Source organism: Pundamilia nyererei, unplaced genomic scaffold (genome assembly GCF_000239375.1).
Source record: "Pundamilia nyererei isolate P.nyererei 1_Seehausen unplaced genomic scaffold, PunNye1.0 scaffold00572, whole genome shotgun sequence".
NCBI classification, from domain to species: Eukaryota; Metazoa; Chordata; class Actinopteri; order Cichliformes; family Cichlidae; genus Pundamilia; species Pundamilia nyererei.
Genome location: NW_005187973.1, coordinates 96,270 through 111,586, shown reverse-complemented (window position 1 = coordinate 111,586; position 15,317 = coordinate 96,270). Strand labels below are relative to the sequence as shown.

Sequence of the window (15,317 nt, the reverse complement as noted above, 5' to 3'; positions counted from 1 at the left end):
ATAGGACTGTTTTACTGGTGCAGTCTGGCTTCCTCAGTGCAAGAAACCAGTGGAGTCTATGGAGAGCCACATGTGCCAAAACTAAATGCATCATTAAATGAAACATAAGCTACTTTTGTTTAACATTCTGGTATTTTGAGCGATGTTTCTAACAAATGACTATAATTATTGATATTTTTTATTTACAAAGTAGCAGAACAAATGATAGAATCAGCCAATGTTCAGGGGAAAAACTTTAATATGACAACTGAATCCAATTCATTAAAAATACCTTTGATGTGAAGTTACACTGATGTATTCAGCTCTATGCCGAGGTCATGTAACACTGGACTCCACTGAACTGAAAGGATGTCAAACATGATTACAGAGCAGAAACAGCACCGTGTGCTCCATGTTGAACTCAGATTCAGCTTTATTGACCAAACAGAAGGATGCAGTATACAAGCTCCACACACTGCTGATCAGATGCACTCGTCCTAAACGAAACATGAGTAACGCTGTGACTCGTAGGGTTCTCTCTCATGGTGAGTGTATTTTGTGAAATGGGACCATTTTCTTTGCTAAAGTTGAAAGTCACGCTCCTCTGTGACTTTCAAAAGTCCAATGTTGATTTCTGCTCAAACTATTTTTATTCAGAATAATGTATAGGTCAGTAAAACGAAACGGTATCTGCTCAAGCACTGAGGTTAGTTGCAACAGCTAGTTTCTACTTTTCCTTCAGCTGCTACATTTTGCTTAACTACCTTTTTCTCTAGAACGGCAGAAATGAGTAAAGTGTCATCTACACTCTCTAGAACCCAAGTTATACTTACTGTGCAGAAAGATCGTTCTCTGGTTATCGACTCGAATGAAAGAATAGCAGCAAATCGTCACCTGAGACGAGCTGCATCCAAAGAAAGAATGTTTGCTGTTTTTTAGTTTCAAGGTTTAGGAAACAAATGAGTCGTTCTAAACTTTATAAACTTTGCTTCACCGACTTTTATCCATAATTTAGACGTTTCTCTAATAACATTTTGACTTGCAGTGAGCAGAGCACTTCCATTTATTTAAATTAACAGATTCTCCAACTCCTCTAATATAACCCATACTATACATTAATCAGAAACATGGCATTGTGCTATACCATTTGTTTAACAGCTGCAGGTTTTAAAGACAGACGGAAAACACGTTACAGGATATCAAACATGATATTTGTATGAAACCAAGTCATTTCCATGTTCTGTGTCTGAACACTTCCTTTTCCCACCATCAGTGAAAACAAGTTTATGACATGACACAAGCTGTACTGACAGTTTATTCCCTTCACATTCTCATCAACACATTTCAGTAATCACTCACAAGTAGTGTCCATGCAACAGAGCATGAGCTCACGTTAGCACAGCTCAAACTCTGCACATGTTTGTGGTTTGTTGAAATGTACCAACTGGCAACCAGTCTGAACACAAATTGACAAAGTCACAACATTTACGGTACACGTTTAGACTCGCACTCACTCAGGAATCACCCTTTCCGTGGAGTTTCTCTTCCGAACACTCAGGAACCTGACTGCTGGGTGGAAAATGAAACAAACTGTATCAAAGATTTCTCCAGGATGTGTCTGTGAGAGCAACGAGTTAACCTCCCTGTGATGGACAGCCACCCTCAGCAAACAGGATAAATACTGTAAAGGTCAAACTGTCCAAGCCTCCGATCACACATATTGTTACAAAAGACATTTATAAAAGGATGAGCGACAGAGAGCAGCCACAGATATTAGAAGACAGTTTGTTCCTACAGATCAGGGCAACTGAGATTCTCCAACTCAAATCAGGGTTCATAAACTAGCTGTACACGTCAACTTTGTGACCGTGACAAGACGACCAAATCTGTTGGTTTGTTTCCATTTTCACGTAAACTAACAGTCACACGTGGCAAGATTCTCTTCCGCTTATCAGGACTGCAGGGATGCTGGAGCGTATCCCAGCTACCACAGGGCGAGAGGCGGGGCACGCCCCGGACAGGCCTGTCACAGGGCGAGCGACCATTCAAACCTGTGGGCCATTCACAATCACCAGTTAACCTAACCAACTGTGATGTTCTGGGAGTACTGGGAGAGAACCACACAAACAAAACACAGCAAGGCTGGACAGTGGAGTCGAACTCAGGACCTAACCACTGCACCACCGTGCCGCCATAATTATATATAGAAGAGTGTTCTAACAGAAACACATTTCAACGCAACACATATTCACATTGTGGCTTTTATTTACTTCCATGCATGTCGGATGCATCGTACATGGCCCACTAATGCATGGCAAACTGTTCACAGGCATTTTAACAAAGCGCATCATTCTGATATCCTGGAGGTCACTGGGAGTGATCGTGTGCTCCTACACTGTTTGGACAGAGCTGGTCCTGGTTTTTAAGGCCCTAAACCCAGCCACATGTCACCCATGTGATGCAGGGCGGTTTCCAAAGTCAAACAGACCCACGAGTCCCGGCCTAAAGGCCATCCAGATGAAGACAGTATACCATGTGCTTTTAACTTCACGCTATAGATGGACCCTGGATTTGTTTGGAGAGAATCCACAGTTACTGTCAGCAGCCCAGTCTGTCGGCTGCTGTTCTGATCTGCTACATCATACTAAGATAGAAACAACACGGATACAGATAATATAAAACAAGGGGTTTCTTCTATGTACAAGAGTCCTTTTGAGGGTTTTAGTCAACCCTGTTCATCTCCTTCAGAAATACACTTCTGCTCTTGTTTCTGTGTGCCGCACAGGTATCCATGTCCATGCATTTGATTTTCCTCTGAGTGTGTGTGTGTGTGTGTGCGCACGTGTGTGTGTGTTTTCCTGGCCGTCTACTTGTGTTCTTTAGTAGGGGCAAAGTAGAGCTCCATGGGTTTGTTGACCTTCCAGTACTTTTCACTGACCAGTTCCAGGGAGAAGGAACCATTCAGCACCTGTGGACAGAGTTCAACACGTCATTTCCCAAACACACAAACACACACACAGTATTTTGAATGTAGCCATTGAATCTGTTGTTGTTACTGTGAACTGTTTTTGCACATAGAAAAGCTAAACCTGCTGTCTCACCTTTGTGCACATCCCTTTACAACATCGTACGTCTACATCAAATGTGCCAAGTGCCAGTGTTTTACATCATTTCCTCAAGGATTAAAAAAAGGGAATAAGTGGTTAGCGCCCCCTAGTGTGGTGCCTCGTTGACTACAGCCAACATGAATTCTTCCACTTTAAAAATAAAACCACAAAGCTAAACCTTGGTATACTAATAATAATGCTATACTATATAACTTGTTTTATTTTTGTGCCAGCCCCTAACACTGTAAGAAAAACATGGGTTGGAAAAATTAAAACTAATGGCCACCAGATTATCATACTGTGGGTGCAAAAAGTTTTCCGGTCTTACAGAAGTCTGTGGGACAACAGCCTTCAGTCCACGTCTGTGTGGATCACAGTGAAAAAGACAGGATAGCTATATGTTTAGTAAAGCTGAGTGTGTCTGTGTGGGTGCTCACAGTGAACTGGTTTCCAGCTGTAGGTATGTAGATGGTGTACTGTTTCTCTGAAGCTGCCTCCACATTAACAGGACTGGCTTCAGCGTTTCTCCTCAGCTCCTCCAGAGCCAGTCGCACAGCCAGGTATTTAGACAGGTGATCCACTGTGGCGTTACCGGATGTCTTTATGTAGCGAGGGACAAACTCCACACTGTGCAGACACAAAAGCACTCGTGTGAATATGTGCAGGAACTGGATTTTCAGAGCTAACGTAGGGTGTGTATTATATTGAAATGGATGTGTCAGCAGCAATGTCTGACTACCTGTTGTGACCGTCATCCTTCTCCATCAGGGTGGGGTGTGGCCTAAAGACCAGCTCTATTTCGCTGGCACCACCATCAATCACCGAGTCCCCGCCCCCGTTCTCTGCAGCGTTATCCATGTCCAAACCGCTGTCGTCGCTTGTCTTGGTGCGCTTGATGCTCGGCCCGGCCTCCTACAGAACCACAGTTAAAGATGAAGAGAGATCACCCATCCTAAAAATCACTGTGGTCCTCACACTCGTGTGTTCGTCTCTTTTCCATTAGTACTCGGATCGACTCGCCACGCTTTTCAGGGTTTCCCATTAGATAACAGCTCCTGGTACCAGTAGGGATGGGTACCGGTATCCGGTGCCATTATGCCGGTGCCTTTTTTTTCCTGAGATGTCATACACTTTGGATTCTAGCCAATCATTTTACGTTTCCGAGGATAGTAGGCGGGTCCAGGTACGTACGTTCTTTTGAGCAGAGCTACAGATTAAAAATGCCCAAAGCGAAGCGGTCAAAGTCTGGCTGTACTTCACAACAAAAGATGCAAACTCAGCAGCAACAAGTGCTTTAAGCTGATACTGTCAAAGGAGGTAACACCTCGAATCTGATCAAACACCTTGCGACTGGTTTTTTTTAAAGCCGAGAAACGCGCCGTATTTGATAGCTTGCTGCGAGACCTCACACCGAGCGCATCTACTGCGGGTGTGGTGCCTGTTATCGGACCCGGAGTTAGCAACATCCCCCAAAAACCCCAATAGCCTCCGTAGTTTCTTTGTGCCTGCAGGAGTTCGACGTGTATAGGGAAGCGCTGTATAAGGTTCCCGTTATTGATGTTTGGGTGGTTGACCGGGACGGATTTTCTCCTGTCACTTTCTCGTCATCCCTGACGTGCTCTCCGTTGTTTTTTCCTGCTAATTTTAGCATCACACGGCACAGCTTCTGTATCACGTGGTATAAGGCTCCGCCCTTGTCATTTGTTGAGCAGGAAGAGTGAGCGCTTGTTTTCATGCAGATTACATCCCGGATCAAAATGCGGTACAATCGTCGTCTTTTTTTTCCTTTTTTTTTTTTTTTTTAAATCGTTGTCATTTGGAAATGAGATCGCACATAAGTATGAATCGAGATCGCGATTTTCTAACGATTAATTGTGCAGCCCTATTATCTGCTGTAAAAAGCCAGGACAGGAAAATCTCTTCACGTTTTTCTGTGTTTGATCCTCAGTTACTTTGACACAAAGACATCTGCTGTGATGCTCTGATGAAGTCTCACAGTGTCAGCTTTGTTTTTATACACAGACATAAATGTAAGATGTAAATGATCAGAATTATAATATTTCCGACTGAGTAAACACTGAATCAATGGGGACTTTGTGATTCGATGATAGAAGTCAGTGATGATACCCAGCCCTAGTCATGCTCTACATGAAAAATAAAGAAAAGGAAGACAAAGACGCCAATGCCTCTGTTCCAGTAGTACCTATTGGTAAATGGACTGATTCTTATAGAGCGCTTTTCTGCTCTCCCGGAGTACTCAAAGCGCTCTACACAACATGCCACATTCACCCAATCACACCCAATCTCACAAGCACTTTCTCTATATGCTTTCTAACTACATTCACACACATTCACACGCCAATTGATGCGTCGGAGAGCAACTTGGGGTTAGTATCTTGCCCAAGGATACATGACATGCAGACTGGAGGAGGCAGGGATCGAACCACCAACCTTCCGATCAGTAGGCCTGAAAGTTCTGCATGTAGCTTGTACCAGGTAATAACACCTAATGGAAAATCCTAAAATCGAGTCCAGTTGAATCAAACAGGTACACGTGGAAAAGAGGCTTAAGCGGTACACAGAAAGCATCCATGTATACCACATCATACCTGGTTGCTGTGGACGGAAGCGTTGCTACAGTGGGAAGAGTCTCCATTATCCTCAGCTCCACTGCCGTTCTCCACTGTGTGTCTCTTACCACGCTGTAGTCTGACACAGAGGTAACTCGCATTCATTGAAATGGACTGAGTTTAATGTGAGTATTTGGAGCATTTGTACACGTCCTTTACCTGGTCATAGCCTGTATCTTCAGCCCTTCTTCTATGCTGTGGGATAAGGCTTGCTGGTTGTTGTGTTTGCTGATGCGGGCCAAAACTCTTTCCTGGTGGGCTTCGTACTCGTCACGGCTCGGGTAAATCTTACCTGAAAGTAGAAAAATGCCACGAAAGACTTCACGCACCATGTCCACACGTAAATAAACAGGAAATAACTATGTATAATATATACACACACGTTTTCAGACTGTCTGTGTCTTACAGGTCTGAAAGTACACGTATATAACAATTTGTTTTTACATAATGATCCAATTACAATAAATTAATGAAGGCTGTGTTTAAAAAACATTTATTTTGTATTATGTTTCTCTACAGAAAACTTGAGTATGAACCAAATAGTGATTTTGGAGAATTGTTGATTGTAGTGATTTCATACTGTGCTGTAATCATCATCATCTGATTTTTAAAACTGAGAAAACGAAAGAAATGATTTTTGACCTTAGGATGTGCACATGACTCAGTGGGGATTGATGGGTGTACGACACAGCAGGTTAGCTCATATGAATACTCAGGCATCTATGTGGATACCTTTTTTTAAATGGAAAGGCTGTGTTGGGTTTTTCTGTGAGAAATTAGCTTGAAGACTACAAAGAGAACCAGTCTCGCCAGTAAAGATATGAAAAAGATTCATCAGGATCATAAAACTGTTAATGATCCTTCCCATATCTTTTCTGCAGTACGAGCCGTTACTCTCAGGGAGACGGTACAGAGCAAAGAAAACAAAGCAGCAGAAAGTCTCGTTCCTCCCTACATCTGTTGCACTTTTAAATAAGCAGTTGGCACTATTTAAACCTCTGGAGCAACATCGCTGTGTAACTGAACACTTGCTGGCGTCGTGTCACAGGAAACAAAGGTGTATTGATGAATCTATTCACTTATTTATGGATTGATCTTTGTTGCTGCTTTCATTATTCAAATGCTGCCATGTTTCTTCTTCCACAGTAATGTGAAAATGACACAAAATGTTCTTCCTGCAGGCATAAGAAACCATCAACATGTGGATGTAAAGCACAACTTTCCTGACATCACTTACTAATCAGAGCATCAAAATTGGGGTCTGGACGCAGCGATCTCTTGGACACCAGCTTCTTACGACAGGTAGGACACTCTTTATTACTGCGGAGACAGCAAACGGCATCAGTGCCACTTCCACATGAACAACAGGTAATCATGCACAACATCTCAGTTGTTTTCTAACGTCTGTATCGGTGTTATGAAAGCAAAACTCATGACCTGTGAAAGCCTGAACAACAACAGACGAAGTGACAGTATGTGAAAACAGCATATCAAAAACAAGGAAAATTCATACCACACTGAGGCCGTGCTAGCCCATCAGCATGAGACAATGCTCGGACTGTTACTGTGCATCTGCATGCCTAATGCCTATATCTGTAAGTGTGAGTGGAAGCAGGTGCTGTGACTGTAAGATGGTCACTCACACATCAACCTTCAGGTGAGAAGCTTTGGCTTTTTGAACCAGTATCACTGCTGTATTATTACTATGCTAATATCCTGTGGGGTAGGTGCAATGTGTTTTATTAGCCATGTTTTAGTGCCATTAAAAGAGAGAGTGGATTTGGAAAGAGCAACTCATTGATAAAAAGTTAAAACTAATTTCCTGGGCTAAATTTGGCCGTTAACTCTGGCCTTTGAATAAAGCTCGCTTCAGCCAATACCAATCATGGAAGGCTACACAGGCTTCCCGACAGGCTGCACAGATGCTCCGTGACTTCACTGCCGCTAGGGCTGCACGATTTTGCATAAAATGAGAATCACGATTTTTTGGCTTCGAATTGAGATCACGATTCTCTTTTCCAGTATAAATATTTATTGCACTTATTAACTGCACATCAACTTCGTAACAGTTGAGACTGAACATAAAAACAATAAATAAACATAAAAACAATAAAATGCTGCACTGCTTGAAATTCCGTCTCCACCGTTGCTCGACGCTGCGTGTACAGAGCAGGTAGTGCAACAATAGAAAAATAGTTGCGGGACGGCACTGTGTAGCGTTTGTCTAGGGTGTTGATCATTTTCCTAAATCCCTCGCTTTGCACAGTGTTGATGGAGCCATATCTTTGGTCAGGTGATAAGTGATAGCCTCCGTAGTTTCTTTGTGCCTGCGGGAGGTCGACGTGTATAGGGAAGCGCTGTATAAGGTTCCCGTTATTGGTGTTTGGGTGGTTGACCGGGACGGATTTTCTCCTGTCACTTTCTCGTCATCCCTGACGTGCTCTCCGTTGTTTTTTCCTGCTAATTTTAGCATCACACGGCACAGCTTCTGTATCACGTGGTATAAGGCTCCGCCCTCGTCATTTGTTGAGCAGGAAGAGTGAGCGCTTGTTTTCATGCAGAGTACGTCCCGGATCAAAATGCGGTACAATCGTCGTTTTTTTTCTTCTTCTTTTTTTTAAAATCGTTGTCATTTGGAAATGAGATCGCACACAAGTATGAATCGAGATCGCGATTTTCTAACGATTAATCGTGCAGCCCTAACTGCCGCCCTCTCTGTCCAGCTGTGACGGTCATATTACTCAGGTGTTCCCGTGCACTCACCCAGATCTCAAAGCTGTGATGATGCAATCAGCACAGAAGCGATGCAAACATTCTTTGGTAGTCATCGTGTTCTTCAGCATGTCCAGACAGATAGGACACATAAGTTCACTGTGCAAGGACCTGGGTGACACCGCTATTTCCAGGCCATCTGTGATAGCCTCCTGTGGCAGAAGCAAACACACAGACTGAGGTTAGCACCAAGACGAACCAGGCCTAACAATCACAAACACAGCCGTGCCACAGGCTGACTGTGATGAGGTGGTGTTAGTGATTACCTGTGGAGTCCTCTGTAGCTCGTACAGACTCAGCTCCCAAGTCTTGCTGAGGGGTTGGACCCCATTGGTCTGAACTGTTTGAGTCATCACTGAAACTCTGAAAAACAGAAAGGAAAAATGGAGACTCTTCTGCAAATCAATGATAACGAGTTATTCACTCCAAATTAATGGTAAGCACAGCACACTTTCTATTGTCACACATAAACATGTAACCTGTAATGTCAATGAGTAAAATAAAAGTTCAGCAATGAACCAAAAATCCAAAAAGGAGAACAACCAGAAAGAAAGACAAAAAACTGGTGGACAGGGAGTCGGGTTGGTGGGGGGTGTGGGGGGTTGGGCGGAAAGGGAATGGGACTGGAAGTCAGCCAATCAGAAAGCAGAAGACCAAAAGGTCTCACTGCCCGCTGACCTCTGTTCACCGTGCTGGATTCACAGCGCACAGGAAGCCACGATTTGTCTCCTTCAAAGCTTGCTTTAGCACATCAGCGCTGCGATTAATGCAGAAGTCAACACGGACGCACAAACCCTTCATTCCTCATGAGCAGCAGCAAAACTTTTTACCATAAACACACTGACATTAGTGTTAGCGCTGGCATCTGACACAGTCCAGCTTCTCACCCAGTTTGTCCGACTGGATGAAACACAGCACTGTCAGAGACATCACACTGATCCACGGTCTTACTCTGTACTTTTTTTCTATTATAGTTATTTACTTATACCTTTCATAGTAAATTAAGCTGCCAGTAAGTTTATATAGAATTAGAAAACAATGTGTTTACAGTGTCTATTTTATAAAATCCCCATCTAAGCTCAGAACAGAATAGGAATATCCTTTATTGTGCCTCATTGGGAATATTCAGGTGTCGCTGACAGGCAGACATGCAGATTAAAATATTGTTTTAAACTTGTGGGTGCTGACTTCTCTCAGACTTTAATTCAGGACTCTTGGAGGGACTCGTCTCTCTCGCGCTCTCTTTATAGTCTCCATTCATGGAAAGGACTAAGAGGTTTTTATACTTTGCAGACTGAAGCAGCTAAAGTCACTGCACCAGTAAAATGCATTTCTTGGATAGCAGTTGGAAACATCGCCTTCAACAGCATTTCATTGTCATGTTATCATTTTAACAAATGTAACTCTTTAGATGGAATAGGGTTGTTAGGAAGCTTTATGGTCTTGTTTTATTTAGACGTAGGGCTGGGCGATATGGCCTAAAATCCATATCGCGGTATAATTTGAAGCATGTACGGTAACAATATATCTCACGATATATTCTTTTCTTCTGTATACTGTATATTCCGCACTATAAGGCGCACTTAAAATCCTTTAATTTTTTAAAAATCGACAGTGTGCCTTATAATCCGGTGCACCTTATGTATGAATTCTGGTTGTGCTTACTGACCTCGAACCGATTTTATGTGCTACAGAAATCTGTCAAAATGTTTTAGTACGACTTTGGTTGCTACGAAGCCGCACCGCTTGATGGATTGTCGGAGTATTACGGCTGCCGTTTTCAGGAGCCTCGCGGAGTAATCTGGGTCCAAAACTCCGCCCTCTTCAGGTCCCAAAGTCAAACAAACACTGCGGCATCACTGAGAGTTACAAACTGTAAATTCTTTCATCTGTAATAAAATGATCAGCGTTGCTGCTCTACCAGGTGTAACAATTAAGTTTAACATCCAGGAAAACACAATTTATTAAATTCAACGGAGTTAGAAGTTAGCAGGAAGTTAGCTCGCTAGCTGAGAAAATTAAAACGTACAGCTCTGCTACCACTTCCAACATAAACGAGGACAAAAAACTAAACAGCAGCGACGTTTGTAGTAGGGCTGAACGATATATCGCATTTGTGATAATATCGCAACACGATCAAGTGCAATTTTCTAACCGCAAAGGCTGCGATTATACTCTGGACATGTCCAAATTCATGGGCTGCATCCTCCTGAGGCCGCATTTGTAGACCGATTACGTCACAGCGACGCGCCGAAGGCTGTCCAAATTACTACCATATCCCAGAATTCATAGCGCGGCCCAGCCAAACTCCAGTTTCCAGCAATGGCGGCCGCTACTAAGTTTTAAAATTACTCTTACTAATCTTTCTGGGTCACAAAATAAACTTTTAAAATATTTTCAGGCGAGAAAGTAGTTGTGTAAACATCAAATATCTGCTCGGTTTATCAAGATATCCCATATTTGCAAAAGTGCTTCGACGTTTTCAGAGGCGTCTGCTACCCACCAGCTCGACAGCTAGCCGGGAGCTCGAGGGTTACTGATGCGGCCGAGAACGGCACAACTCCCGGCACATCATTTTCAGATCACCGCGGAGTTTCGCTGCTCGGGTTAAACGTAATATATAAGTCACTTAGACAACCTAAAAATGTTATTGTTGGGCTTTTTTCAGTGTTTTGTTTGTTCGTGAGTAAATCGGTTTGGCTGAGATTAAAGTTATTAGATTAGATAAAATAAAACTTTATTAATCCCCCGGGTGGGTTCCTCCTTGGTTTTCACACAGCTGACTAAACGTCAAACAGAAAACTTATTAAACAGAAGTATGAGACAGTCGAGAATTTACACCAGTGTCTGGTTATATTTTAGATAGCAAGAAGCAGACGGCCGAGTTTATTAAACTCCACCGAGACAGCGGTGACGCTAATCAGAACTAGACCGTCCAATTTCACGGCTTTAAATTTTAAAGGCGTGTTTGTGTGTGTGTTTATACAATTGCTATTTTATGTTTGCACTTTATGTGTAATGTTACTGACTGCAGAGATCAGTAAGATGTGTGCATTTTTTATTTATTAGTTTTATTTATTTAATATTATTTTTTTATTGAATGACTGTCTAGTAGTTCACAGATGTCGAAAAACTGAGTGTGGTAAAGCCACTGATTTTTTTTATGTATATTTCTGCAATCTGCACATTGTACTGACTTTCATTTTAATGTTTACACCAGGGTTCCTTGTCAGCACTTTATGCTCAGATGTTTGTAAGCTAAAAATAAACTATTGTGTATGTTCAAATATACTGTTGTGATTGAAGAAGTTAAATAAAAATGTCAGTCATCAATTCATGCATCATAACAGAGGTCTGTCTTCCAGGAAAGAACAGTTTAAAATTAATGTAATATAGTATTGGCCATACTATATGATGTATTGCTTGTCTTTGTTTAATAATACAGAAGACAAAGACCTTAAAAAATAATCGCATATCGCATCGCAATCGCAATATTGGGGCAAAAAATCGCAATTAGATTATTTTCCATAATCGTTCAGCCCTAGTTTGTAGGGTTACTGAAGTTGTCGAAAACCTTAGACAAAAATAGCAACTTAGAGATTGGTCTAAAATTGCCAAGAACTGACGGGTCCAAACCAGGTTTTTTTAGAAACGGCTGGACAACAGCTTGTTTAAACGAATGAGGAACAGTTCCATTTGAGATACTGCCATTTACAATAGCGAGGATGTTAGGGCCGACTGTCTTCAGCACATCTCTGAGAAATGGCGTAGGTAACACATCCAAGGGGCACGTAGTTGGTTTCATGTAGTTGGCATTATTATATCAGAAAGATGGGATAATAAAACTGGTTTAAATTTGGAGAGAATGAACATGCAGGTGGTTCAGAAGTGTCGTGGGATGGGAGCGGGATATGTGCTCTGATATTATCAATTTTTTCAGTAAAGAACTTTTGAAAATCCTCAGAAGTGTGTGAGGCAGTCAAAGATATCACTATGACTGTCGCCCGGCATAATTTCCACATGATATTGTTTGCAGCCGCTGCAACGCTTTCGACCAAAACAGGTGCAGCTTGATGACAACATCAACATGCGCTATCGCGGTAGAGCGGTATAGCCAAAATCTCAACTGTTGGCCAAATTCATATTGTTTCTACCGTATACCGTTTATACCGCCCACCCACATTTAGACGCTTCAGTGTGATCCTTAAAGGAAACCCATCTATGAAATGATTATGAGTGGGTACCATCATGACACCTCGGACACACAGAAGCCCTTGTATACTTCTCACTGGTATCCACACAGGTACTAATACCCCAGTAATCGGCTTGGCTCAACTCAACTCGGTTTTTAGGCTTTTCCATTGGGTGTTAGAACCTGTTACCAGATACTTTTTTAGTACTTATTTGGCCAAGCTATCTGAAATTGTGTTGTCAATAGACTGCCATCAATGGGCTGGTCAATAGAGTCGCTCGATGAGTCACGACTCCTTCGCGATAATCCAAACCGAAAGTGGACAACAAGGGAAAAGGACACACAAAAAACAACACTGTGGTGTCTGACGAAAAGTCATACGCCAAACAGCAGGCATTTCACATTTCACGCAAACAAATGACATCACGGGGTCGCTATAACGACTCCACGCAGATTAGGTGGTACTCCACTGAAAAATGGAAAATAATTTCTAATTCTTAACTGAGCTGATGTGTTTGGTGCTCACGACACACAGGGTTGTGTAACCTGGGCATACGGATCACTCCTAATAACAGTTCGTCTATGTACAGATAATACAAGAAACCAGTGTTATTTGTGTTATATGGGGCTGTTCTGTCGTGGGTCTGAGAGGTTTGTCTAGTCAGAATGTTATACTGTATATATGTGTGTCTGTCTTACAGTGTACTCTCCTAATGTAAAGAATAGCTGCTGCAGATAATGGAGACCTTAATAAGTTTCAAGTTAGACTTCTGTGCCTCCCTGCTTGGCCTTATTTCTCTGTCTTGTCTGCTGCGTCTCATTTGGGTGTTTGCAGCTTTGCTCCTTATTACCTGTTGGCCTCTGTCTTTGTTTTGGTTTTGCCCGAATAACAACATGGCAAAGACTACCCAAAATGCATTGCGATACCCAGCACTAAAGAGGTGAAAATGGGGGTGGTTCACATAAAACACAACGAGCGGTTTGAAAGGCAAGCTACACAATCTTTCCACATATGAAGAATAAAATATCAATAAACACAGTACAATGGGACGTAAAACGGGGGCTGCGTTGACCAGTACATTACCATGACGTGTTTGTACCGCAATCATTAATCTGTGTCCATAAACAAAACCCTGTGTGCAGCACACATTCAAATTAGACACGTTCTCTACGGCTGTTAGCGTGTAAACGGGTTTTCTCAAACGCACAGGCAGCTGAGTCGACTCTGATATTAATTTTGCACCAAGTTTTTAGTGTTAGCTTATCAACTGTTGTTCACGGGCAGACCTCGAGCACAGATTTCAATGAACCCACGGTGCTCGGCTGCTAACCACGGGCTACCGAAGAGGCTAGCTGCTCCTCGCAGCGCTAACGCCAGAAAGGAGCTGAACACAGACCGTGACAAAGACCGCACGATCGTGGCGGACACTCATCTCGTTTCCATTTAAATAGCACACACAATTACACGACGAGTTATTCAATAAAATACTCGGGACGGAGTCACGAATGTAATTTGTGGCTGTGACAGAGGGGAAAACAACAACAGACAAGAGCCGAGCACCGCTGTCCTGAGCTGAGCTGTGCGGCTGTCCAGCCTCCAGAAAACAGCGTGAAACAACCACAAACTGACGCCTGGAGCTTTTTAACCACAACTTCCCACACAGGAGCGAAGCAGGGATCCCAGCTGGGAACATCATTTTTCCATACTTACATTTTCAGTTGTAAGAGACGATCCAGCCAGCGCGTTTAGGCGAAGGCAATATGGCGGACACACAAGAAGCAACGTAACCTGGGAAACCGAGTCCTGTGCTGGAAGCCTGATCAGGTGACATCTGTACACGTCAATGACTGTAGAAGTCACTGCTACACACCCATCACCCAAACTCCCATCAAAATCAATAAAAACACTTTAACGGAAGCCAGCTTCACCTAATTATGGCCCATTGTCTTATTATATGGAAAAATGTGTGTCATGAGTTATAAGTAACAATCGCATCATATTAATAAAAGGAGTCATAATTTGTAAACATAAATTATACCAATAGTTTCTGATATATGATATAGTTAATCATGATTATGAAAAACCCACCTCATAAATATAAAATCTTGAATAACAAGTGTTTTTTTTGTTTGTTTTTTATTGGACTGGTGGATGGTGCAGTGGTAAATGGATTGGTTCTAATATAGTTATTCTGAACTTTACACCACCAACCTCAGTGACTTTTTCTGTGCCTGAGCGCATTCTGTCGAACATTCACACACATTCACACTCTCATGAATGCGCTGGGAGCAGCTCTAGGTTTGCGTATCTTGCCCACGTACACTTTGGCATGCAAGCTGGGAAACAGAGCTGCTGTGTGAGAAGGAACCTGTGACGCTTGTGTGCAGCCATTATCCAGACACCTTCCAGTGCAAACATAATAATATCGAAGCCCTGGCAGTTTTTAAAAAAAGTCATTATAAAGATGTGTATGTTAATATAACACAAAGTGTTTCTTATTCACAATGTCATCATAATGTCATCGTTTTAAAGAATAATTTAGAGATTTCCTTATAACGCAGCACAAAGTGCTGATTATGAAAACTTAAACATAAACTCCTTTTCCATATGTAACTGAATCAGAACAGGTGAAGCCA

The 15,317-nt window shown here is 42.4% G+C and overlaps 1 protein-coding gene across 1 annotated transcript; it reads right to left on the bottom strand.

Annotated features, from left to right (window-relative positions):
* Window positions 1-220: 220 nt before the first annotated feature.
* On the bottom strand, window positions 221-14,474 carry rnf2 (ring finger protein 2). The gene is made up of 9 exons (XM_005754483.1): window positions 14,392-14,474; window positions 8,755-8,851; window positions 8,480-8,640; window positions 6,954-7,036; window positions 5,876-6,008; window positions 5,696-5,795; window positions 3,826-3,998; window positions 3,524-3,713; window positions 221-2,947 (listed from the first exon to the last, which is right to left on the bottom strand). Exons 2-9 carry the CDS (start codon window positions 8,839-8,841, stop codon window positions 2,846-2,848), a joined length of 1,029 nt encoding a protein of 342 aa, XP_005754540.1. The 5' UTR covers window positions 8,842-8,851; window positions 14,392-14,474; the 3' UTR covers window positions 221-2,845.
* Window positions 14,475-15,317: the final 843 nt, after the last annotated feature.

Coding starts and splice junctions, on each gene's coding strand:
- rnf2 (XM_005754483.1), bottom strand. CDS start 8,841: ATGACTCAAACAGTTCAGACCAATGGGGTCCAACCCCTCAGCAAGACT. Junction 8,641..8,754: donor AGCTACAGAGGACTCCACAG/GTAATCACTAAC, acceptor CTTCTGCCACAG/GAGGCTATCACAGATGGCCT. Junction 5,796..5,875: donor AAGATACAGGCTATGACCAG/GTAAAGGACGTG, acceptor CCTCTGTGTCAG/ACTACAGCGTGGTAAGAGAC.